At 41.0% G+C, this 27324-nt stretch overlaps 1 protein-coding gene across 1 annotated transcript in view; it reads right to left on the bottom strand.

The window, feature by feature from the left end:
• Positions 1–4558: 4558 nt before the first annotated feature.
• Positions 4559–27324, bottom strand: part of LOC138801057 (carboxypeptidase O-like) — a 34910-nt gene continuing 12144 nt past the window's right edge. Inside the window, exons 4-11 of the mRNA XM_069983485.1 lie at positions 26511–26625; positions 22305–22406; positions 20580–20684; positions 19429–19539; positions 16990–17080; positions 10937–11139; positions 6954–7038; positions 4559–5339 (exon numbers count right to left, since the gene is read on the bottom strand). Coding sequence (XP_069839586.1) covers positions 5029–5339; positions 6954–7038; positions 10937–11139; positions 16990–17080; positions 19429–19539; positions 20580–20684; positions 22305–22406; positions 26511–26625 — 1123 coding nt within the window. The 3' untranslated portion in view covers positions 4559–5028. The remainder of the gene's footprint in view (positions 5340–6953; positions 7039–10936; positions 11140–16989; positions 17081–19428; positions 19540–20579; positions 20685–22304; positions 22407–26510; positions 26626–27324) is intronic.

The raw sequence follows: 27324 nt of genomic DNA, 5'->3' as shown, positions 1-27324 counted from the left end.
AGCAACTTTCCTGATACCGTAAAATAAAAAAGAAGACACATCTCCAGCATGTGCCTGTACAAAATGTTTTGCTGCCCCTGATGATTTTTGGGTTAGACCCTTCCTGATGTCGGCTAAATGTTCACTTATCCGATTTTTTAATTTACTAATGGTACAGCCGACATATTTTCATTTACAAGAGACACATTCAATCACGTAAATTACATGGTGAGATTCACAATTAATGAAATCCCTGATTGTTCGTTCATTTTTATAGGAGCTATTCGTATAAGTATGTGTATATTTTGTAAATTTGCATACATTGCAGCGTGTTTGGCCGCATTTGTGTGAACCTGTACAACGAGTTGAAGTGCTTTGAGGGGGATTGAGTTGGAACATGGTAGGTGAGATCATGTCTCCCAAAGATTTTCCCTTACGGGCTACACAACGATATCCATTATCAATAATATTTGATAAGATTTCATCTTGTCTCAAAATATTAATATTTTTATGGAAAATGTTAACAATGTTTTTATATTGTCTGGAATATCGTGTAGAGAAAGTGTTGGGGTTTTGTTCGGTAGGTTGTATGACTTGTGATCGTTGTTTTACAGTTTTTTTTGGTGTTTGTTTACTTTTTCTTTGTGTATTTTTTTCCTGTAACAATTCTGATCTGGATTTGGTGTCAACTATACTATTTGCTCTCGCAATGATCTCACCTACCATGTTACAACTCAATCCCCCTCAAAGCACTTCAACTCGTTGTACAGGTTCACACAAATGCGGCCAAACACGCTGCAATGTATGCAAATTTACAAAATCTACACATACTTGTACGAATAGCTCCTATAAAAATGAACGAACAATCAGGGATTTTATTAATTGTGAATCTCACCATGTAATTAACGTGATTGAATGTGTCTCTTGTAAATTAAAATATGTCAGCTGTACCATCCGTAAATTAAAAAATCGGATAAGTGAACATTTAGCCGACATCAGGAAGGGTCTAACTCAAAAATCATCAGGGGCAGCAAAACATTTTGTACAGGCACATGCTGGAGATGTGTCTTCTTTTTTATTTTACGGTATCAGGAAAGTTGCTAAACCGCAAAGGGGTGGAAATTGGCAAAAAAAAGTTCTACATATAGAAGCGGAGAACATTTTTCGTTTGGACACAAGAGCACCTAAGGGTTTAAATTTTAAAAATGACTTGTTGTTCCACTATTAGTACATACCTTACTTGCTCTCATTCTATGTATTTCTTTACTAGGTTGCTTTTTTTCTTCATACCTAGACAATGCTAATTTAGCCCTTGATTCATAGGTTCATGTTCACACACAGTGAATAGTCTTCGCAGTCTATAGCGTTTTTTTTTTTTCTGTGCCGATATATTTAATTAGAAACTTCCTTTTTATAATCATATCACACATACCGGCCATTAATGTAATAAAATTACACATATATATGCTTAGACTTTTCAGAAAGCATTTTATGGAACACTTTACTTTGTGTTTTTAAACAGTGCTCCTTTCGCTCTACACACAGCTGCTGCATTTAATTAACATGTCGTCACATCACATGACTTTAGTATCACAATTCCAATAGGCCTCTCTAGGTCTTTTAATCACTTCTTTTTCACATGGTATTCAGACATGATTAAGCGTGCATGCGCGAAACGCGTCGTATAACCACTAGCACCCTCCTACATGGGTCCTACTTTTAACTTGATTATGGAATAAAGATATATGTGTTAAAAGTTCATTTCTCTCACCGGATAAGTGCTGGATCCACTCGCTTTTCAGCTGTGAAACCTTCATTACCTAAAGGGTTGGCAACCCGGGATCCGTGCACCCCACATCTACAAACCCTGGTCCTGGCTCAAAACAGGTGAGCTGACACCCATATTTTATGTATTCATGCAATCTATGATATCTAATACCCTCAACTATCTGTTTCAGTTAAATTATATTCTATTTTTTTTGCCAGATCATCTTTTATGAAGACAGGAACTTCCAAGGCCACTCGAATGCCTGTAGCTCTGACACCTCTGACTTACTCTATTTTTTTAATCACTGTGGCTCAGTATGGGTTGAACATGGCAAGTGGATGATCTATGAGTTTCCCGATTACAGGGGATGTCAGTATTTCTTAAAGAAAGATGAATGTCCTGATTTCAACCAATGTTTGGGCTTTGGAGATACTATCGGATCCTGCAAAATAATTCCCCAGGTAATTTCTTTTTTTTCACCTTGAATAAAGGAAAAATCACCGTCTCACAGTCCTGTAAAGTCAAATCAGTAATTGTATAGACAAATCCCCCCCCCCATTAGTGGCAACTACCTCTAATTTAGATATATGTAAAATTGCCCTTTAGTTTTATAGTTCATAAACAATACAGCTGCCTCATTGTGCCCACTGCAAGTGTGAGTTTGGGTGATAAGAACCATGAATTAGGGTAGAACTTGCAGTCATAATATCAATGCAAGAATGTTGCTGTATAATACTATACTGCTGTATAATACACACAAGCCATTTATAAATGAGGAGAGTGTGGGAAAATGGAGGAGTCAGAGGTTGGATTCCAAAGTATGGTATACGGCTTCATAGCCATAATTAGTACTTATGTAGATGGGTGCTAGCTGTGTCCCAGACTTTCCTTTTACAGTGCTACCTCGGTTCTCAAACTTAATTGGTTCCGGAAGGCAGTTTGAGAACGGAAACGGTCTGATAACCGAGCTGTGTCTTCCCACAGGAAATAATGTAAAGGTGTTTAATTGGTTCCAGCACCCACCAATAATTACCTACAATGCTCATTTATTACATTGAAAAGTGTCCAGTTTAATCTCTACAGTACAGAACAGCACTATACTGTACAGCACATTATACACAAGAAACATTCAACAAAACCAGCAATTATAGTACAGTAGTCACTAGCTCCTCACTCACCTTTTACTGTGTAGAGTCGCCTCCATCCCAGCACTGTAATGTATCCCAGCACTCCAGTAGTCTTATACAGCACTGTACTTTATGTGAAGCCTCACCAGTGCTAAACTCACCACGTACAACCCACCATTCAGGCTCGCAAAAATGTTTAGATACCGAGCAAAGTGTTTGAGAACCAAGCAAGAGTTTGAGAACTAAAGAAAACTTTCCAAGAAAATATTGTTTGAGTTCCAAGCAGTTTGAGAACCGAGTGTCAGGGCTGCAGTGGCGTCCCGCGCTCTGGGACGCCGCTGTACCCCTTCCCCGTCTCATGCAGCTGCCAGTGTCCACGTGCAGGGACCCGGCGCTGCTGCTAGTTCGCCCCCCGGGGGTGTTTCACCTTGCCCCGCTCCTACCGCTGTCTGTACCTAGGAGGCGGGGACGCGCGCGCTGGCTGTCTCAGATTTAATGTCCAGTCTGCCCCTAATTGGTGTATGCACATATCACTCCCTATAAATCCCAGCATGCCCTGTCCCTCGTGTTGGAGCCTCTACATGCTTCCCTTAGTGTTTTTGGCCTAGCTCCCCCAATGGGTCCCATACACGCAGCGGATACGCTGCCTGCATGGGACCCGGACCCTTTAACCCCTGCACACAGCTTACAGCCCCAGCCCCCTTAAACCCCCGCACCGCCCGCACACCCGATCGCCGCCCCACCCGCACGCCCGATCGCCGCCCCGTACCCCCCCCCCGCACGCCCGATCGCCACCTCGGCTTTCCCGCACGCCCGATTGCCGCCCCCGCATGCCTGATCGCCGCAGCGCCCCCGCACACCCTATCACAGCGCCGAGCATACATCACCTGCTCACACAGCCACTGCCCGAGCAGGAGGGGGCGGGGCGCCGATTGGGCGTGTGGGGGGCTGGGGCATGCTGGTCGTGCGGGGGTTCAAGGGGGCCGGGGCTGTAAGCTGTGGGCGGCCAACGGTGCAGGGGTTAAAGGGGCCGGGTCCCATGCAGGCAGCGGATCCGCTGCGTGTATGGGATCTATTGAGCTTCACAGTACAGGATCCGCAGCTGATTTCGCTGCAAACTCGCAGCATGAAAATCAGCTGCGGATCATGTAGGTGTGAACGCACCCTTAAGGTCTATGCTTTCTCACAAATCTCTGATGTTCTTTATTAAGAGGACACTCCTTGTCACCTCATTGCTCCTGAACGCTTAGTTTCAGTGCCTGCTACAATTCTTCAGGGTGTTCCCCCAAGCAAGACTTATGTGCCTTAAGGAGTAGAATACTGAAATTGAGCCATGCGTCTCTGCATCTTCTGCCACCACTGCATGTGCATTGGAGACCAAATGCCATTGCTAACAGGACAGATCAGGATATTGTTGATGAACTAAGCATGTGTTACCTACCTTACTGGATGCCCAAAAATGGGTCAGGTTTTCAAAACAAAGCAGGCACATGGGGGACTAGAAAATCTATATCTTTCAAATTATAGATTTTCAGAAATCCTTGTACATTTGAAAAACGTTTACATAATACATCAATTTATACCTATTATTTCTTTGTAGGACAACCCTTTTAAACCTGTTTTGGGGAATTTGGCATACGTTTGTCCAAGCAAGCAGCAGTATGTAAATAATGTAGACAATGCATGTTTTATAATGCTATTTACTATTTAAAAAAAACAATTATAGAATATATCCATACATTTTAAGATTGAAATATGGGAGTTAATTGTACAAACATGATGTCATTGAAACATAAAGCAAACCTCACATTTGCTGTGATAAACAACATCAACAACTCAATATTAAACTGTGGCCCAGATTTATCAACAGATAACAACCAACCATAGCTCAACTTCCCTTTCTCAGAATGACCTGTGATTGGTTGATATTGATTGAGACAAAAATGAGACACATTATATATGATTATATAATATATAATGATTATTAGTTTATGATTATAAGGCCACTCTCAGATGACCATAATAGAGGTACTTTTTCTCATGTCTCTAGTATAGTACATATGCAACCCTTGGACCTCCAACTTAGTCCTTACAGACTTACATAATTTAAAATAAAATGAGAAATGCTCTGTTTTTTAATTAACATAGTGTCAATTAATGAGAGTGAGCATAGAATATACAGATAGAAACTGAAAGTGGTATGTTCATCCATAGTGAACCGATAGCAGCTGCACCACCAGGTTTGTTGTCTTCTTCTATTTCATCATCATCAAGTGGCTCCAGGTATGTTTCATTTATGTATTCAAACATGTACATCATAGAAGTGAGCGTTTCTTCACAAGTAGGTTTAATCTGATCAGCTGGTAGTTCAAATCCAAATTCACCGTCATCTCTTAGTTCATAGGTGTATGAAAATGTAATGTTATTATCGGCTGCCCAGTCTGCTGAAGTTCCTGAAGTAGAATCTGAAAGGAAGAAATACATAATATTTAGAAGAGAAAAATCAGGGCCATTACAAAGCAGACCCCCTTATTCTCGATTTCAGGCAGTTATATTCTGACATACAGGTGAATTGCAGTGCAATATATAAGCGATCAGAAGGTTGCATAATAGGGACACATAATAGAACAATTTTTTTTTTAAAGGTTAAAGTGAAAAAAACATTTTAAAACAAAAAAAATATAAAATAAACAAAATGTCAGCAATGCATTGTATTGCTAAAATTTTATTCATACTGAATGAATGAAAATGGTGAATATTAAAAATGAAATTCGAGATTCCTTACAAACTTTGCAAAAATACTCTAAATACTGACACCCGAAATTTAGGAAAAACTAGTATCCAAATACAATACAATATAACCTCCAAAGAGACACTAGAAACAAGTAGTTTAGCAAAATGTATGGATCTACCAAGTGCATGAAAAAAGACTAAATTTAATGAATTAAGGTCTTATTAAACAAAGTGATTATCTACCGTATTTGGCCGATTTTCGGCCATATATATTTTTTTAAAATTATCATCAACCTTTTGTGTCTTTCTGTTCATCAGCCTGCTGCTTTGTAACTCATTGTCACTCCGGAAAACTGGGAGAAGTTTCCCAGAACTGGATCCTGCTTTTCCCAGCACGTGCGGAGGAGCGCCACAGAGCAGCTGTGAAGTGAAAGGCAGCAGGCTGATGAGTGGATTGCGGAAATAATGAAGCAATTCCCTTTTGTTATTATTGTGCATTTGCCCATCTATGATTACAATACCTTAATACACCTAGCCACTTACAGACAGGAAATCTTGACAGGACACAGGAGGTAAGCCAAAAGGGACCAAACCCTATAAACATACTGATTGTCCCTAAATATTGGCTATATAAGTAAGACCTCATGCACACATATGTAATTTGCAGATTCGCACGTATGGACTGTAGGGGACATGTTAAAGTCAATGGGCTAATGCACACAACTGTGAATTCTGTGGTCTATTGACTTTAATCCCCTTCAAGTACATGGTCTGTAATTGTGTAATTGTTTTCAGTATTAGATTAGTATTACACATGCTGATGGGGGACCGAATATCGTTTAATAAGGGCTGCAGGAACATCGTTACCGATGTCCTTGGAACCCCTGATTTTACTTTATACATTACCTGTCCAGGCTGCAGGGCTCCTCTTGCAGTCTTCTCCCCTGGTCCTGGTCCCTGGCTCCAGCTTCAGAGTGGCCTATCTCAGCTGACAGGCCGCTCAGCCAATTACTGGCCGCAGTGGTCCGGCCAATGATTGGCTGAGCGGCCTGTCAGCTGAAGCGTGTGGGGCCCGGGGAGAAGAAGACCGCAAGAGGAGCCCTGCAGCCTAGATGGGTATTGTACATCATCAGCCGCCGACCGCACACTGCTATTACACGTAGCGATGCGCGGTTGGCGCCCGACAATTATAGCTTCAAACCTATATCAACGATCAGCTGATGATCGTTGTCATCAGCTGATCATTGTATTTATTGCACAGAGCGATAATCGCCCGAATCAGGCTGATTCGGCCGATTATCGTTCCGTGTTATAGTACCCTTGCAATATGTAGTGATTCTACTTACACAATATCAGAGCTGTAGATCCCACTGTATATTCATTATTATGTTTTTCCTTCATTCTCTCAATAGACTTTTTGGCAACAGTTTCCTAGATAAAACAAAACAAAAAAAACCTGTTAAAGTGAAAATAATTAAAGTTGAAATATTTTATATAGATTTCTATGAACCAAACACTTTGTTTGAGACAATACATTTTCAGAATTTTATTTTTCCAAATAGCGAATGTGGTTTTAAACAATGGTGGCATTTAAATGTATATAACTATCTTTTTTAACATATACCCTTATTTTCCGGTGTATAAGACGACTGGGTGTGTAAGACGACCCCCAATTTTTCCAGTTAAAATATACAGTTTGGGATATACTCGCTGTATAAGACTACCCCTCTTCCAACGCACACCAAATAAAATGTAATAAAAAACATCAGACAGCAGCGAGATCTGGGAGGCAAAGAAGGAGGTACGGTAATACCAGTAGAATACAAGGGCGGGCCAGATGGATGGAAGAGGTGTGTTTTTCTGGGCCCAGCACCACTCTACTGTATTTTTTTTCCATAAACTGGACATCCACAAAGACGTTCCCTGTACTAGATACGTGCATACAGAACAAGACAGACAAACAAACACAATAGTGGATAGTCAAATAAGCAAGGTCAGAACCAAATGGGCAGCATAGTACAAAATCAGGTTACAATCGAATAGTCAAAAAGTCAAGCCAGAGGTCCGGTAACCAAGCAGAGGGAGTAAGGACGGGGATTGCAGGAATAGACAGGGGGAGCTGGGACCAGCCTAATAGCCTAATGAAACCTAATAGCCAGCGCTGGGAGACTGCCTCAGCTTTCTTTTATGCTGACCAAGAGCCCGGTCCGGATCCCTATAGGACCGGCGCTCTGATCTTCCAGGTTCCAGATAGGCAGAGAAACCAGTCAGTCTAAAGACATACTCAGCTGCATAAATCAAGTCTTCCAGTGATCAGTTTAACTCCCGCATTGCAAGGAAGCTGAGAAGCAATCGGGTGTGGCACATAAAATTAAAAACAGGCCTAGTTCACACCAGGTTACTGCACAATCCTAACACCTACAGCTTGCTCTGCCATTCATACAGTCGCCAAATACGGCAGGGATGAAGCCGTTTTTTATTCACACACACACACACCATATGTGGTGAACGCAGATTCGCCAGTCTAAAGTTTTTCAGCAACTGCCCTATAAGATGACACCTGGCATATAAGACGACCCTTGACTTTTGAGATTTTCCTGGGTTAAAAAGTAGTCTTAATCGCAGGAAAATATTGTACATTTTTTAATCCATTGCACATCCATTTTGATGCTATTTTGATGTATAACATGCCCTAGAGTAAAGGTAAGTGTATAGGGCCAAGGCTCTGTGTATGATTGAAGAGGTTTATGAATTTTATTTTAATATTCATTTAATAATTGTCTTGTTTATTATTATTTTTTTAATCATATCAACCCCAGTTACAGGGGGAAACAGCCTTGTCAAGTGACACCAGTCACTATCTGGGCTGTGCCGAGTCCAGTAAGAACCATGAGTCCAGTAAGAATTTGTGATAACATGATCTCTGGGACCAATGGAGGCAGTGCTGATGGCTACATTGCATACACAGTACTGTTTTCTGTTGTGGGTATTTGGTTGTCTTTGACAGTCAGGCACCTGATTAATCTCCAGTGTGGTCACTAATCTAGGACCCCATAAAAACATGACATTCTAGTATAAAGCTCTTTAATGACTGACCACAATAAAAAGACATGTCTGTGGTCTTAAAGTGATTTTCCTATCTGACAAAGTTAACCCCAAGATCCACAAGATAAGGGATAACTAACTGATCACTGGAGGTTGGACCCCTGGGGCCCTGGAAGTCATAGGAATGGGGACCCCAATCTCCTGTTAGAATGGATTAGTTGGCCATCCATGCATGCCCCAATTCCAGTCGTTCTTTGTGGGAGCTGCCAACACCAGCCAAACACAGTTCTCACTCCCATAAAGAATGACTGGAACCTGGTCTAGTGTTTGTGTACTAAAGAACAGTGACCCCACTGTTCTTTAGTACACAAACACTAGACCAGGTTCCAGATTTAGAGAAGAAAATTAGACACTTAAAGGGCCCTATAATGCCCTGGCAGATGTAAATGCATGATTATCAGAGAACTTAACAAAATAGGGGTTATTTTCATCTGAAAACTTAGCCTATAATCTCCCTGCTATAGTGATGGGTATGTAAATGAATCTTCAAAATCTTAAAAAAAAAATAAAAATAAAATAACACACCCACAGGATGGATACTAGATACCTAGTATACGTGCAAGTACATACTAAGAAATAATTTCTTAAAAGAGAAGTCTAGCGAAATATTTTTATTAAAGTATTATATTGCCCCCCCCCCCCAAAAGTTATACAAATCACCAATATACACTTATTACGGGAAATGCTTTTAAAGTGCTTTTTTCCCTGCACTTACTACTGCATCAAGGCTTCACTTCCTGGATTACATGGTGATGTCACGACCCAACTCCCAGTGCTGTGGCTGCTGGAGAGGATAATGGCAGGGGGACACTGAGGGACACAGGGCACTGAAAGGACACTAAGCATCCCTCTGTCATCATCTTCTCCAACAGCCACAGCCGCACAGCTCTGGGAGTCGGGTTGTGACATCACCATTTTATCCAGGAAGTAAAGCCTTGATGCAGTGATGAAACACTTTAAAAGCATTTCCCGTAATAAGTGTATATTGATGATTTGTATAACTTTTGGGGGGCAATACAATACTTTAATACATTTTTTTGCTGGACTTCTCCTTTAAACTTGAGAAAATGCAAATTTAGCTCTGGGTTGTCAGAACCCTGATCCCATGCCTGTGGTGTCCTCTCTCTCTGTCTTGGAGCTGCACCCAATTCCAAATCCTTGGGAAGACCGTTCCTAGTTTGTCAAAGGAACAGACATGTTTGACTGCACCTCTGCATACTGTGCAGAGTGTACAACCAATCAGCAGTCAGAATCATGAGGCCACTCAAGTCTGACATTGGTTTTCCATGCTTCCTTAGGCCATGTTCCCACGTAGTAAGAGACCGGCTGTTTCGTGACCCAGCTGGGTCACAGAACGGCCGGTGTCAGATAAGATCATCCCGGCAGGAACTGCAGTACTGGCAGGATGATCTTTACTGCTGCTAAATTCGGATGCATCCAAATTCCCAGCTGTTCACAATGGAGCGTGCAGCCAGAGCCGCTCGCTCCATAGTGTTCACTGACATGGTTTTCTGCATCCGCTATTCAGTGAATAGCGGCTGCAGAAAACTAACATGTCAGTTTCTTGTGGTGCTTCAAGGGATCCCGGCTGGAGTGTATACCATGTGTATACACTCCCGCTGGGATTCCCTCAGTACCGTAGTAATCTCGGCCGTGATCAACAACTTATGTACCGCTGTGAACATAGCCTAAGCCTGTATATTTAATCATGCCCCCTACTGGACACAGGCACCTGTAATTGGTCTCTGAGACTCACTAGCATTATCTTATTCTTTATGCAACTTTCTCAGTATGCGGATTTACAGCTTGTGTTTGCTATTGCCTGAGGATTTGTACCTGACATTGATTGTCCACTACTGACCTATACTGACCTAGTTTGTATGACTTGATTCCTTTGTCTTTCTGTTTTTCAGTATTTGTCGAGTTACCTCCATTTTGTTCTGTCTAGTCAGAGCTTTTGCTGATAGGTCAGACAGGCAGGGTGAACATCACATGGGCACCTATCTCCCCCCACTGTGTACTTATCTCAGTGTAAGGATTACTTGGGGGCATCTGTTCAGGATTGTCCAAATAGATAGAGAAAGTGTCATGGGTAAAAGCAGGGCTGAACTGATCCCCACCTAACCTGAAATACATTTTATTACCTGATATAATCCATGAGATACAAACATTTAATATACATTCATTCTATATGCAAGTTATTACAATGTGGACATATACTTACTATTTCATTATGATTTGCAGACTGATTTACCGTGTACCCGTAAGGAAGAAGAATATATTGTCCATAGTTGTGAATTGTTAGGTACATTAGCATATTGGACTTGACCTCTTCAAAAAGTTTGACCACAGCTTTGGTTTCAAGTTCTGAAGCAGGACTTGGGCCACAGAAGACATAACTTTCACAGAAAGTGTCTGCTCCAGTATCTAAAGATATATGTAACAGATCATAAACCAAAAATATGTGTTCCCTCTGTTAATAATAACTTGTTCTAACCTTTGCAAAAAAAAAATTCTGTTCACTACCGAACCAAACATTCTGAAAAGTTTGGAATGAGTTTGTAAATATGGCAACCGCTCATTGTACATCTCAATACTTCATCCATTATTCATAATCCCTTGCAGTTGGCAAATTGGCTGCAAGCCAAACCCTTGCAACGTCACACTTCCCCCTTCAGGCTATGTTCACACTACGTAAGTCTCCGGACGTAGCGTGTACCGTGAATAAGCGGCCGGAGATTTACGTAGTTTGCGTACAATGGAAAGTATACGATGTACGGCTGCACAGTTCATACTATGTAAGAACTTACGCCAGGATTGTACGCGGCGCCGTAAAAAATCTGGGCCATCAAATCTGCTGCGGATCTGCTGCAGATCTGCTGCGGATTCAAATCTGAGCCATCAAATCTGCTGCAGATCCTGTACGTGTGAACGCACCCTCAGTGTATATGCAGGAGCACACTGTCAGCCTGTCATTTAGCTTCAGATCAGTGAATTGAACACACAGTGTAAAGTAAGAGATAGGTAGAGGCAGAGAGAAGCAGGAAGAAGCAGAGATAGAAGAAAGCTTGAGGAAAGTAGTTGTGTAATCTGTGTAGCTGTGAAATTGCTCCTGTCACTTTGTGTGTCACTACATGATGTCCACAGCTCTCCTGGGTAATTTTAACCCTTTGAATCACCTGTCAGGTGACATCTTCAGTGCTTTCTTAAAACAGTCTGGCAGGATAAAAACGTGACTTTAATGCAGTTCGTTTGTGGTATAGTTCAGATGAACTCAAACTTAGAGAAAAGGTTTGAATCTATCGAACAATTTGCTCATCTCTAATCATCTCTAATCAGTAAGTATCTGAAATCCTAGATTGGAGGAATTATAGCAAAATTAATTTTTATTGGTGGACACACAGGTGTCCTGACCTGAAGTCACACAGCCCTGACCATCTTCCAACCGTCCTCCATTCTCCCTCCCCTCAAAATAATAAAAGAAATTCAGGAATTTTGGGAGTAAAATGTATTGTCTGATTTACATTAAGCATTAGCCTCTTTCAGGTAGCTTTGCACCTGGATCCGATGGCATACCCTTCAAGTTATATAGAAATTATGCTAAATTATTGTTGCCCAAATTGTTTGAGATGCTAAATAAATCCTGTGAGCCTAAGTGAACAACAGAGGCTAAGGACCATATTATACCAAGCGATTATCGGCCGTATTTGGCCGATTATTGGCCATTAGGGCTGATAATCGCTTGGTGTAAGGGTGCCTTCACACCTACCGTATCGCAGTAGAAAATCCGCTGCGGATCCGCAGCAGATTTAACTAAATGAATGAACACAGCATTAAATACGCACTGTCAAATCCGCTGCGGATCCGCAGCAGATTTGTAAGTGCGGATTTAGTGCTGTGTTCATTCATTTAGTTAAATCCGCTGCGGATCTGCTGCGGATCCGCAGCGGATTTTCTACTGCGATACGGTAGGTGTGAAGGCACCCTAATAGGTAATTTTAAAATGCAATGATCAGCCGACATGCACGATGTCAGCTGATCGTTGCCATTCAACAAGTTAAAAGAGAACGATCCTGCAACTCTACTATGCTGGGCTGCTGGGAATGGGTGACAGGAAGTAAGTTGATGTTTTTTTTTTATGGTGTGGCAGTGCAGGGTAGGTGGGGGTTGGGCTGGTGTCACTAGTGAGGGCACTGTACAGAGGGGAGGGGCTGGATTGGATACTATATGGGGCACTATTGGGGATATTGGATGTTATATGGGGCACTATTGGGGTATTGGATGCTATATGGGGCACTATTGGAGTGATTGGATACTATATGGGGCATTATGGGGTATTGGCTATTAAATGGAGCACCATTGGAGGGTATTGGATACTATATTGGGCAATATTGGGGGATTGGATACTATGCGGGGCACTAGTGGGGGATTGGATATTATATGGTGCACTATTGGGGGGATTGGATACTATATGGGCACTATTGGGGGATTGGATACTATATGGGGCACAATTTTGGGATTGGATACTACAGTATATGGGGCACTATTGGGGTGGATTGGATACTATATGAGGCACTATTGGGGGGATTGGATTCTATATGGGGCACTATTTGGGGGATTGGATACTATATGGGGCACTATTGGGGGGTTGGATGCTATATGGGGAACTATTGGGGTGGATTGGATGCTATATGGGGCACTATTAGGGTGGATTGGATACTATATGGGGCACTATTAGGGTGGATTGCATACTATATGGGGCACTATGGGGGAATGGGCTACTATATGAGTCTCTATTGGGGTTATTGGATATTATATAGGGCACTATTGGGGGAGTATTGGCTACTATATGGGGTACTATTAGGGTGGGCAGTAACTATTTGCTTGTATAGAGGTGGGTAGGTAGTGTTATAAAAGAGCAGAGCCTAAGATGTGTGTCCGGAGATAAAAGGTGACCAGAAGAAGTCATCATGCCAGTCCCGACTAAGTGAGGAAGACAACAGAAGAGGAAGACTTCAATCAGAGATGATGTCATTTACTGGCTGTACAGTTTCCGTGCTCGAATATGCTGACTGTATGGAGGTATAAATGGTCTGCATGAAGTGTATTGTATACAATACTAGAAAATGTACCCGGCGCTGCCCGGGTATAAAGTGTCAGTGTGTTAATAAGATTTGTTCTAAGGTGCCCAGGAGGCCAAGCTAAAGGTATTGTTTCATCTGAGTTAATCAGTGGAATTAGTGTATACCTGTAGTGCATAGTTGGAGGGGTTCTGTATACCCACAATTTATAGTTTTTAGGGGTCTCGCATATCTGTAGTGCATAGTTGGGGGGCTGTATACCTATAGTGTATAGTTGAGGGAGGTCCTGTATACCTGCAGTGTACAGTTGGTGAAGGTCCTGTATACCTGTACTGTATAGTTTGGGGGTCCTGTATACCTGTAGTATATAGTTGGTGCTGTATGCCTGTAATGTATAGTTGGTGGAGGTCTTGTATACCTGTAGTTTATAGTTTGAGGGTCCTAGATACCTGTAGTGTATAATTGGTGGAGGTCTTGTATACCTGTAGTATATAGTTCGGGAGTCCTGTATACCTGTAGTAAATAGTTTGAGGGTCCTGTATAACTATAGTATAGAGTTGGTGGAGGTCCTGTGTACCTGTAGTGTATAGTTTGGGGTCCTATATACCTGTAGTATATAGCTGGTGGAGTTCCTGTATACCTGTAGTATATTTGGGGTCCTGTATACTTGTAGTATAGAGTTGGTGAAGGTGCTGTATACCTGTATTATAGAGTTGGTGTAGGTCCTGTATACCTGTAGTGTATGGTTTTGAGGTCCTGTATACCTGTAGTGTATAGTTTGGGGTCATATATACCTGTACTATATAGTTGGTGGAGTTCCTGTATACCTGTAGTGTATAGTTTTGGGGTCCTGTATACCTGTAGTGTATAGTTTGGGGTCCTGTATACCTGTAGTATATAGTTGGTGGAGGTCCTGTATACCTGAAGTATATAGTTGGTGGAGGTCCTGTATACCTGAAGTATATAGTTGGTGGAAGTCCTGTATACCTGTAGTATATAGTTTTGGGGTCCTGTATACCTGTAGTGTAAAGTTTGGGGTCCTGTATACCTGTAGTATATAGTTTTGTGGAGGTCCCGTGCACTTGTAGTGTATAGTTTTGGGGTCCTGTATACCTGCAGGGTTGTATTTACCCGTATGGCAGTGTTATTCAGTCACAGTGTGTCGGTATTGGTCATGTCTGGTATGGGGGTGTTATCCAGTCACAGTATGGCAGTATTGGTCAGGTCTGGTGTGGCGGTGTTATCCAGTCACGGTATGGTGGTATTGGTCAGGTCTGGTATAGCGGTGTTATCCAGTCACAGTATGGCAGTATTGGTCAGGTCTGGTATGACAGTGTTATTCAGCACAGTATGGCGGTATTGGTCAGGTCTGGTATGACAGTGTTATCCAGTCACAGTATGGCGGTATTGGTCAGGTCTGGTATGGGGGTGTTATCCAGTCACAGTATGGCAGTATTGGTCAGGTCTGGTGTGGCGGTGTTATCCAGTCACGGTATGGTGGTATTGGTCAGGTCTGGTATAGCGGTGTTATCCAGTCACAGTATGGCAGTATTGGTCAGGTCTGGTATGACAGTGTTATTCAGCACAGTATGGCGGTATTGGTCAGGTCTGGTATGACAGTGTTATCCAGTCACAGTATGGCGGTATTGGTCAGGTCTGGTGCGGCAGTGTTATCCAGTCACAGTATGGCGGTATTGGTCAGGTCTGGTGTGGCAGTGTTATCCAGTCACAGTATGGCAGTATTGGTCAGGTCTGGTGTGGCTGTGTTATCCAGTCACAGTATGGCGGTATTGGTCAGGTCTGGTATGGAGGTGTTATTCACAGTATGGCAGTATTGGTCAGGTCTGGCAGTGTTATCCAGTCACAGTATGGCGGTATTGGTCAGGTCTGGTATGACAGTGTTATCCAGCACAGTATGGCGGTATTGGTCAGGTCTGGTGTAGCAGTGTTACCCAGTCACAGTTTGGTATACCTGTTGTGCCCTGTATATACATGTACTGTATGGATGGAGTAGGGGGTCCTGTATATACATGTACTGTATAGATGGAGTAGGAGGTCCTGTATATACCTGTACTGTATAGATGGAGTAGGAGGTCCTGTATATACATGTGCTGTATAGATGGAGTAGGGGGTCCTGTATATACATGTACTGTATAGATGGAGTAGGGGGTCCTGTATATACATGTACTGTATAGTTGGAGTAGGGGGTCCTGTATATACATGTACTGTATAGTTGGAGTAGGGGGTCCTGTATATACCTGTACTGTATAGATGGAGTAGGAGGTCCTGTATATACTTGTACTGTATAGATGGAGTAGGAGGTCCTGTATATACACATGTGCTATATAGATGGAGTAGGGGGTCCTGTATATACATGTACTGTATAGATGGAGTAGGGGGTCCTGTATATACATGTACTGTATAGATGGAGTAGGGGGTCCTGTATATACATGTACTGTATAGTTGGAGTAGGGGGTCCTGTATATACATGTCCTGTATAGATGGAGTAGGGGGTCCTGTATTTACATGTACTGTATAGATGGAGTAAGGGATCTACCAGTTATTACTGTGGATGTTGTGAGGCAGCTTCCCTAGCAACCATTGCTCCCTGTGAAAATGAAAGCAGTAATTCTATTGGTTGCTAAGGCTCCAGCTGCCGTGTCTGTTGCAGCTAATTATATCACCTGTGTTTGCAGTGAGGAGATTTTCCCATTCATCTCTATGGGGCGCCTCTCTTTCCCCTCCCCCTCCCCTCCTGTACATCTGGCGGGGACGGGACCTTCGCAATAACCTTCCCGGGCACCCAATGTATCTGTGTGCAAAATTTGGGGTCAAATGGTTCAGGCGTTTGGAGGTCTATAGAGGACAGACAGACAGACAGACAGAAGGACAGACAGACTTTGATTTTTATGATATAGATGATGGTGTTTTTCAGTATGTGGTGGTGATATGTGTTCATGGCGGTATTATTTGCCCCCTGTATAGTGTTATTGATAATTAGGTACATGCAACTGTACCCTAGTGATTTGCCGTGATTCATGGGCCACAGCTGAGTGCAGGCCCTCCAGGCTAAAACTTGCAAGCCAGCCCCTGCTTTGACCTCTGGTCATGAATGGGTTATTGGTTAATGTTTATTTATAGTATTTCCATTACAATTTATGCATTCAATAAATAAAACCAATAAAGTAGAACTCACAGCACCACTGTGCATCAAAATTGCGGTTTAGGTCCACTCCAAAACAGGTTCCATTCTCTTGAGGTGAACGATTCTTTCTCCACAGACGTTCCTAGTTTGTAGAAGAAAAACATTTTAAAATTTCGGCAGCATGGAATCAGTTTCTTTCTTGTCCCACCAAAATACCAACTTGAATTTAATCTAAAAGAAGCTGCTCTTCTATTACCTTTTTAATGTAACGTTATATACAGTACAATATATGCTCATGTTGTTATGCTGACTTTCTTCCATTGAAGCTTATATTTTTGGGTTAGGTAAATCTACAACACAAGGTTAAGTGTTCCCGCGTAGGGTATGTTTTCTTACAACATTTGTTTTGATGAATACTACAACTGAAAAGTGTAGTATTCAACTTCATGAAATGTAGCCAATGCTAAACTTTATTCTTGTCTGCATGCAGTACTTCTTACTGACCATAGGTAAAACCCATTCTATGCATGAGCATTATATGTAGAGTGTATCTGTCCCTCAACAAAAATGATGACATTTCAGACCCCTACTGACCATTAGAGGGAAGAAACATGAGTCAGAAGCATTGCTTCTGGGAAAGAACAGCTATACTGGGTTCACACTACGTATATTTCAGTCAGTATTGTGGTCCTCATATTGCAACCAAAACCAGGAGTGGATTAAAAACACAGAAAGGATCTGTTCACACAATGTTGAAATTGAGTGGATGGCCGCCATTTAATGGCAAATATTTGCTGTTATTTTAAAACAATGGCTGTTATATTGAAATAATGGCAGTTATTTACTGTTATATGGCGGCCATCCACTCAATTTCAACATTGTATGAACAGATCCTTTCTGTGTTTTTAATCCACTCCTGGTTCTGGTTGCAATATGAGGACCACAATACTGACTGAAATATACGTAGTGTGAACCCAGAGTTACGTACACTTCTCTCAGCTATGCCTAGCAATCTGTGAAGCTCTCAGCACCAAGACCACAACTGATCAAAACTTCTGACATGTCTCTATGACTTTTCAAAAGTTTTTTGAAGTCACAGTGCCACTTGAAGTTTTAAAGCGAAGGATATTGTGTGAGATTAGGTAAGCAGTATGTATAATATGGTCAAGTTATGTTTAAATATAAATACTAGCAAACGTCCTATTCTGTGCAACAAAGACTTTTTAAATAAAACAAAATAAAAAAAGTTAATGTAAAAAAAAAAATTAAAACTGGCTGCAAAAAAAAGTAGATAAACATAAAAATGTTTGACTGTTATTGAACTAATAAGCAAGATTCAGGCAATGTTCACTCAACGTCAAAAATAATGAAAAGACGTCTGATTTTCATTTAAAAAAAAAACTGTTTTTGCCAAGATTTAACTGACTGCAATGGCAATGCATTGAAGTCAATGGGAATGCAGACGTCCAATGCGCAAAGTGTATTGAATAACGGACGTTTTTGCCGCGGGTGTCAAAATAATGAACATGATCATTATTTTCGGACGTCTTTTGCAAACAGCGGACGTTTTTCATTAGTAGTTCACACACAGTTTTTACTATTAAATTCAATGGACTTTTCAATTTAGCTACACCCACAGTCCAATTAGTAACCCAAACTAGAATAATGTACCAACAGCCGTCATTGTACTAAGGGAAGGCCAGGCTGCTAAATGACATCCATTATTTTAGGCTCAATAACGGACGTCATTTTAAACAGAGTTGAAAAAACGTTGTGTGAACATAGCCATACACTGCATAATGTGTAGGATAATTACTTTTTCTTTTAAAAATCTATGATTGTGACAAATGTAAGTGTAAGCCATGCAACGATTGTCCCTGATTTAGTCATATTGGTATAGAATAGTATATTGAACCGTTGTCACTATTTTTACTAAGGCTATGTTCACACTACGTATATGTCCGGCTGCATATTTTTCGCGGCCGGACATATACATGTAAAACTCCGGCCGGGATTTACGCAAGTTGCGGCCGGCTACGTACGGTCCGCGAACTTACGCCCGTAATCTACGTACGCTTCCTGAGCGGCGTACGTAGAGATCTGACAGCGGTCTTTTACTTGGATATCTTCGGCTAGCCCTGGACACCCCACAGAACCTTTTGGATCGGCAAATCAAAGTGTAAAAATGAAGAAATCACCACTCCGTACGGGATCGCATGTTATGCTACGGGCATAAGTTACAGCATTTCCGTCCCGAAACAATGGTCTGGTTCATTTTTTACGGCGCTGCATACGATCTGGGCGTAAGTTCTTACGTAGTGTAAACTGTGCAGCCGTAGATCCTATACTTTCCATTGTACGCAAACTAGGTAAATCTTCGTCCGCTTATTCACGGAGCGCGCTACGGCCGGAAACTTACGTAGTGTGAACATAGCCTAAATCCCACTATTTTTACAGAAATTATGATATGTCACATTTTGAGGAGCTTACCGTTGTCCAGGTGTAAATATATCCATCAATATTTAATACGGGTATAATATAAAAATCAACTTGTTTGAGGAGCTTCCTTATTAAAGAATCACTAGTTTGTCGTGTCAGAATCTAAAGGAGAAAAAATGGTTGATGAAATAAGATAAAAAAAAGATATTCCAGCCATGAAATTGCATTTTAGTGAAAACAATTTTCTGCTATCAGACTTTACAATATGTATGTTTAGTCAGTGGAATGGCCCTTTTGCCCATCTTAAAAGCAAGGTAAAATAAGGTATAATATCAAGTCCTACAAACAGAGAAATATGCTGAATACATTTCCATGTGTCTTGGATAATTTTCAATAAATATGAAGCAATATATTTAAACACCTACATATACCAGAAGACTTACTTGTAATTATTTGTTCCTGTTTTATTTTACAACTAATTCTGAAGGAAAAAAGACTAATATATACACCTACAACCTTTTAAAATCACCAGTACAAGACCTCTAAGGTGGGGTCCCCCCATATTAAGGTATATTTACATGTATGTACCAGCAAACTGTGGTGATTATTCCAATACCTTTGCCTTACTTGTGGGATGTTGTAGGATCCAGTGGGCCATTGTGAAATATATAGAGAGTTTTGCGGTGAGCTGTGGTTATAGTATTGCATTTGGTGCTATGTAGCATATTACTTTGCATACTGTTCTCAGCCCTCTACATCTCTATAATACTGTGCCTGTACATATTTGGACCTACACCATATCTATTGCTTGTGTTCAGGCTAGGAACAAGGTAATCACACATTTGGCTCTTTATGCATTATGCACTTTATTTCATGTGTGAATTATAGTTTGCTGGTATCATTATTATTGTAAACAAATTCTGTTACACTTTATGTAGTGGTGGCACCGCACATTGTATGTCTATTATATGTTTTTAAAGGGTGTTTTTTAAATTATGTCTTGGATAATAAAAGTATATTAAAGTATATTATTAAACTGATTGGTCTTGTACTGGTGATCTTGAATGGTTGTAGGTGTATATAAAGAAATATATTTGTCTTGTCTTTATAATTTTTTTCTTTAAATTTCTGGAAACATTTCCAAAGCTAATGCATTACTTGACATTTTTTATGTTTTTAAGTGGTCGATGCAAAGAATGTACCTCTTTTATAAACCATTGGCAGTAAGCCACAGCAATCCACTCTCGGGCATGAATTCCACAGTCCATAAATACAACTTTCTTTGTCTTGTTTGATGGCCGTCCAAGCTGTAAAATATGGGAATTTAAAGTGTGCAAATATGTAGTTACCAATATTCTTAGGCCATGTTCACATGGCCTAAGAAACCAGCCGTTCTGTGACCCGGCCGGGTCACATTACCGGCCGGATGATCTTTATTTCTGATAAATTTGGATGCGGGCGTATCGATATGCACCCGCATCCCAATTCGCCGCTGCACACAAACTGTCAGTTTTTTGCTTTTTTGCGGTGCCGCTAGCGATCCTGGCCAGAGTGTATACTATGTGTATACAGTCCAGCCAGGATTCCCTCAGCTGCTGCACAATGTAAGTAAAATATTAATCACAGCCGTGTTGCAAATCGGCAACAATGGCCGTGATTAATAGTTTACTTACATTGTGTGAACATGTCCTTAGAGTGAAAATACATGATCAAGTTGTGCAGTAACAAATCTCAATAAAACTGCAATACATGATAATTATGTGTTTTTACGCTTCAGGCATACTAAATATCGTTTTTCAGAGCTATGACATGGTTAAACCTTCTGTCTTGTTACTGGGAGTGTGCTAAAGACATTGTGCCATCTGGACACCCCTTTCTCTGCATGACAACCCTTTGGTAACAGGCTGATTGTTCTGGGTCCTACAGCCAAAATCCTTGTGATCAGCTGTTATTTCTAGGGAGTATGGGGGTGGGGGGTGGCCACCCTTTTTTTCCTCCTTTGCCCACCTACAATACTCCCTAGCAATAACAGCTGTTCACATAATTTATCCACATCATGGGTGTGAGTGGGGATTACTGGGTTTCACCAGGACCAGTGATGAGTTTACTTCTCTTTTTTTTTTAGTTTCGATATAGTGTGGCCTCAATGATATTCTAATTAACATTTTGATACATATATTTGCGATGCCATCCATATATACTTGTTTGTCTTTCTGTTTCCCCCATAGTCTCTTTTGATCAGGTGGGTGCCCACCATATTCTTGGTCTCTACTTCTAAGGACACTGTGAGTTGTCTTAAATGTGAGGGGTTTCATAAGTGCGTATCAACACCTACATGTCTTTGAAAATAAGAAAAAAGCTATTTTCTATTTACAGTTACCTAAATTTCAATTGTATAATTTGAAACAGAAAATGTATGTTAATAGCACGACGAGGAAAACGTCTGTGTTCTGGGGCACATTAATAATAATACTGATAATGACATTTTTAACAATAGGGAACATAATCCATCTAATGTTGCTAAATTTGCTTATCAGACCCAGCGTAACCCTTTCAACATATAGAGTATTGAGAGAGTCAGAAGACTTTCCTGAGGGCTATGTTTAATGTTGGCTTCTAGATATAAAAGGCTTTTGGATGTTTACTTTAAATGCTGTTTTTCTTTGAGGCAGAATGTGTTTAAGGAACTTTTGCTTCATTATGTTTGGTATAATGATTGTGTTGTAAGAATGCAGACACAATAAAATAGATGAATGTCTGTGATTGTGGAGGTATTCTAAATATATAACTGCAAGCCAGATCCAAGTGCTTCTTCCTTTGTCTCATTCTGTTACTCAACTTTAAAGAAGTATTCTGGGAAGAGTTATGTATAGGAAAATAAACCCCATACCTAAAGTTGTTTTATTTTGTACTATGCAGTTACTTACTTTCAAGTAGTAGATTGGATTCTTTTCATATGTTTCTCCCAGAAGGCCTTTCGATACTACATCACTATATTTATCTTTAATCTGTTCCATCCAGTCATAAATCTAATAAAAAGATTGACACATTAGTTTTCACCAAAAACAAACAACGAAATAGCAAAATGCTGTTACATTTAAAAGTTTTTTTTTTATGTTTCTTTGTATTGGGCTGGCTTCACTTGAACATATAACTGATCTGTATGTATATCCATATTACACATGCAAGTCTCAGTCTGACCGTGGATCTGATGACATCTTCCATTTTTGTCACAGACAGATTGATAAATCTGTGCTTTTGTGTATTTCTGTCATATTTTCCTGTGAACTGTAACCTACTAGTTGGCATAAGCTTAAGGCTGGGTTCACACTATGTATATTTGAGGCTGTATTTGTGAGGCTGTATAGCAACCAAAACCAGGAGTGGATTGAAAACACAGAAAGGCTATGTTCACATAATGTTGTAATTGAGTGGATGGCCGTCATTTAATGGCAAATTTTTGCTGTTATTTTAAAACAACGGCTGTTATATTGAAATAATGGCAGTTATTTACCGTTATATGACGGCCATCCACTCAATTTCAACATTGTGTGAACAGAGCCTTTCTGTGTTTTCAATCCACTCCTGGTTTTGGTTGCTATGAGGACCTGACTTGAGGACCAAATACTGCCTGAAGTATACAGTGTGTGAACCCAGCTTAAAGGGGTATTCTACTCAAGCATAACTTTTCATATGTTACTGTCCATGGTGACACTAACAATTCATTCCATACTTGTTTTTATCTAATCAGTCTTCTTCCCCCAATTCGGAGCTGCTGCTTTCTGATGAAAATACAAAAAACTATGTGTGAGCTTTTCCCTCTGTCTGAAAAGAATAGATAATAATAAGTATGAAATGCATTGTTAGTCTCACCATGGGTAGCAACATATAAAAAGTTATAAAGACAAATTTGGTCAGCTCTCCTAAAACACCATTCACACTAGGCAGGAGCACGTTGCTATGGCTGAAATGGCAAACACTCAAAAACACAGAAGAATGCAACAGCTCACTGTTCATAGACATGAAAATAGTTGAAAACAGCCCCCCCCCCCCAACTGCTAAAAAAAATTCCCACAAAAATAATGAGGCTCCTGGTTACCATTTGCAAACGGTGTAAACTACCCCACTATGTTAAGGTGGCCTCATACTGGGGCAGTCCTACACTGTACGTTGGCCTCTCCATGGCAAGAAAATACGCCTATGCTCTGGGCATGCAAGATCCATCTCATACCGGCAAAAGTAATTGCGCCACATGGGTGGGATGGGTGGAGTGCACGACCAAGTAGAGGCAGCCACTCCCCCATCTGGAACACAGAAAAAAAGACAAATTTGGTCAGCTCTCTTAAAACACCATTCACACTAGGCAGGAGCACATTGCCATGGCTGAAATGGCAAACAAGCAAAAACACAGAAAAATGCAACACATCACTGCAATGGCAAGATAAAGACCCACCATAGACATGAAAATAGTTAAAAGCAGCCCCCCCCCCCCCATCTGCTAAAAAAAAAATCCCCCCCCAAAAAATGAGGCTCTTGGTTACCATTTGCAAATGGTGTAAACTACTCCACCACGTTAAGGTGGCCTCATACCGGGACAGTCCTACACTGTACTATAGCCTCTCCATGGCAAGAAAATACACCTATGCTCTGGGCATGCAAGATCCATATTATGCCGGCAAAAGTAATTCTGTGTTTTTGTGTGTTTGCCATTTCAGCCATAGCAACGCGCTCCTGCCTAGTGTGAATGGTGTTCTAGGAGAGCTGACCAAATTTGTCTTTTTTTCTGTGTTCCAGATGGGGGGGAGTGTCTGCCTCTACTTGGTCGTGCACTACACCCATTTCACCCAGGTGGTGTAATTACTTTTGCCGGTATAAGATGGATCTTGCATGCCCAGAGCACAGGTGTTTTTCATGCCATGGAGAGGCCATAGTACAGTTTAGGACTGCCCCAGTATGAGGCCACCTTAACGTGGTGGGGGTAGTTTACACCATTTGCAAATGGTAACCAAGAGCCTCATTATTTTTGTGGGGATTTTTTTTTAACAATTGGGGCGGCTGCTTTTAACTATTTTCATGTCTATATTGGGTCTGTATCTTGCCATTGCAGTCAGCTGTTGCATTTCTGTGTGTTTTTGTGTGTTTGCCATTTCAGCCATATCAACGTGCTCCCGCCTAGTGTGAATGGTGTTCTAGGACAGCTGACCAAATTTGTCTTTTTTTCTGTGTTCCAGATGGGGGGGGGGGTGACTGCCCCTACTTGGTCGTGCACTCCACCTATCCCACCCAGGTGGTGTAATTACTTTTGCAGGTATAAGATGGATCCTGCATGCCCAGAGCATAGGTGTATTTCATGCCATGGAGAGGCCATAGTACAGTGTAGGACTGCCTCGGTAAGAGGCCACAGTAACGTGGTGGGGTAGTTTACACCATTTGCAAATGGTAACCAAGAGTCTCATTATTTTTGTGGGAATTTTTTTATGAGCTCGAGGGGGCTGCTTTTAACAATTTTCATGTCTATGGTAGGTCTGTATCTTGCCACTGAAGTGAGCTGTTGCATTTTTCTGTGTTTTTATATAAAAAGTTATGTTTTAACAGAATACCCCTTTTAAATAAGATGTATCACTGGTACTGTGTACACTAAAATTATTATATACAGTCATGGCCAAAAGTTTTGAGAATGATACAAATATTATACATGAATATTATGATACATGAACTTTATCCCCCAAAACACATTTCAACATCATTGCAGCCCTGCCTTAAAATTACCAGCTAACATCGTTTCAGTTAGAATGACACCACTGGACACTTTAAAAGAAGGCTGGTGCTTGGCATCATTGTTTCTCTTCTGTTAACCATGGTTATCTCTAAAGAAACACGTGCAGTCATCATTGCACTGCACAAAAATGGCCTCACAGGGAAGAGTATCGCAGCTAGAAAGATTGCACCTCAGTCAACAATCTATCACGTCATCAAGAACTTCAAGGAGAGAAGTTCCATTGTTGCCAAAAAGCGTCAGGACCATCTCTTAAAAGTGTGAGACGGAGGCTCTTGGAGCAAGGCCTGGTCTCAAGGAGGGCAGCAAAGAAGCCACTTCTCTCCAGAAAAAAACATCAGGGACAGACTGATATTCTGCAAAAGGTACAGGGAGTGGACTGCTGAGGACTGGGGTAAAATCATTTTCTCTGATGAATCCCCTATGCCATTGTTTGGGACATCTGGAAAACAGCTTATTCGGAGAAGATGAGGTGAGTGCTACCACCAGTCTTGTCTCATGCCAACTGTAAAGCATCCTGAAACCATGTGTGGGGTTGCTTCTCAGCCAAGGGAATCGGCTTTCTCACAGTCTTGCCTAAAAACACAGCCATGAATAAAGAATGGTACCAGCATGTCCTCCAAAAGCAACTTCTCCCAACCGTCCAAGAGCAGTTTGGCGATCAACAATGCCTTTTCCAGCATGATGGAGCACCTTGCCATGAAGCAAAGGTGATAACTAAATGGCTCAGGGAACAAAACAGAGATTTTGGGTCAATGGCCTGGAAACTCCCCAGATCTTAATGCCTTTGAGAACTTTTGGTCAATCATCAAGAGACGGGTAGACAAACAAAAACCAACAAATTCTGACAAAATGCAAGCATTGATTGTGCAAGAATGGACTGCTATCAGTCAGGATTTGGTCCAGAAGTTGATTGAGAGCATGCCAGGGAGAATTGCAGAGGTCCTGAAGAAGAAGGATCAACACTGCAAATATTGACTTGCTGCATTAACTCATTCTCATTGTCAACATAAGCTTTTGTTACTCATAATATGATTGCAATTATATTTCTGTATGTGATAAAAACATCTGACAAACACACATAAAAACCAGAGGGCAGCAGATCATGTGAAAATATATTTGTGTCATTCTCAAAACTTTTGGCCATGACTGTAGAATGCCTAGGTATTTAATAGTGACTATAAATTTAAGATTAAGAAGTTTTAGGAATCTTGTGCATTCACCAATCTGCAGCCACAATTTGAAAGCAAAATATAAAATAAATACATCTGGACAGCTTGGTAAATTATTATTCTACAGGCCATAAGGATTCTTTTCCCCAGAGTTAATCCCTTATGTATTTTTATCTCCTGCTTACCTCATTCATTGGGTGATAGATTACATATTCATAAGTGTCCAGCGATACTCGCCCAGTCCTTTTTCTATTCACACTTGAACGATCTATTAGCTTCTGCACATCTTTAATCATGATTCTGGTAAACAAGGATTTTAAAAGCATTAAAAAAAGGTCTTTTCTACTTATTCGTTTCTACGAAGGATCGCGGTCACAATGCATGAAGGGTTATACTGTCTGCAATCTACCCGCAAATTTGCTAACATCACTATATAAGGGTCAGGGAGGAGATTGCACTTGTACCTTGGATTGCAGTCATACACCTTGCATAGGATAAAAAAAAAGTTTTAATGCCCCAATTTTGTGTGTCCCAAAGACTGGTGCTAGATGTTAGGCGTATTGAACAGAATGCGCCAGTGCACTGATCGACACTGTCAGACCGCTGATCCCCCATCATTCTGGCGGTCATCACTGCAGAGTGCCGGAGGAATATTCAAAAGAATCGACTGGCCAGCAGGAAGGAGATCAGTGCATTGAGGGCGGTAGTCCAGCCCCCAGTACACCAAACCACCTAGTTTACATATTAAATACAGTAAAAATAATGAATATGATGATAAGGATGAAGGTAACAAAATTACTTTTACTCCTAAAATCCTGGGCCATATGTGAACATGACAGCAGGTTATAGGTAAGACTTGATTTACCTTTTAGACACAGTATGGAACCTCTGGAGAGGGTGGACTGGCTTAGATTGTGTGTACCCAGTGTAGGCAGCACTAGCTGTCTTGTTCTATATATTTATTTTTTATATTGGTTCATTTTTTCCACATATGCCCAT

Source organism: Dendropsophus ebraccatus, chromosome 9 (assembly GCF_027789765.1).
Source record: "Dendropsophus ebraccatus isolate aDenEbr1 chromosome 9, aDenEbr1.pat, whole genome shotgun sequence".
NCBI lineage: Eukaryota > Metazoa > Chordata > Amphibia > Anura > Hylidae > Dendropsophus > Dendropsophus ebraccatus.
This window is presented reverse-complemented; position numbering and strand designations above follow the sequence as displayed.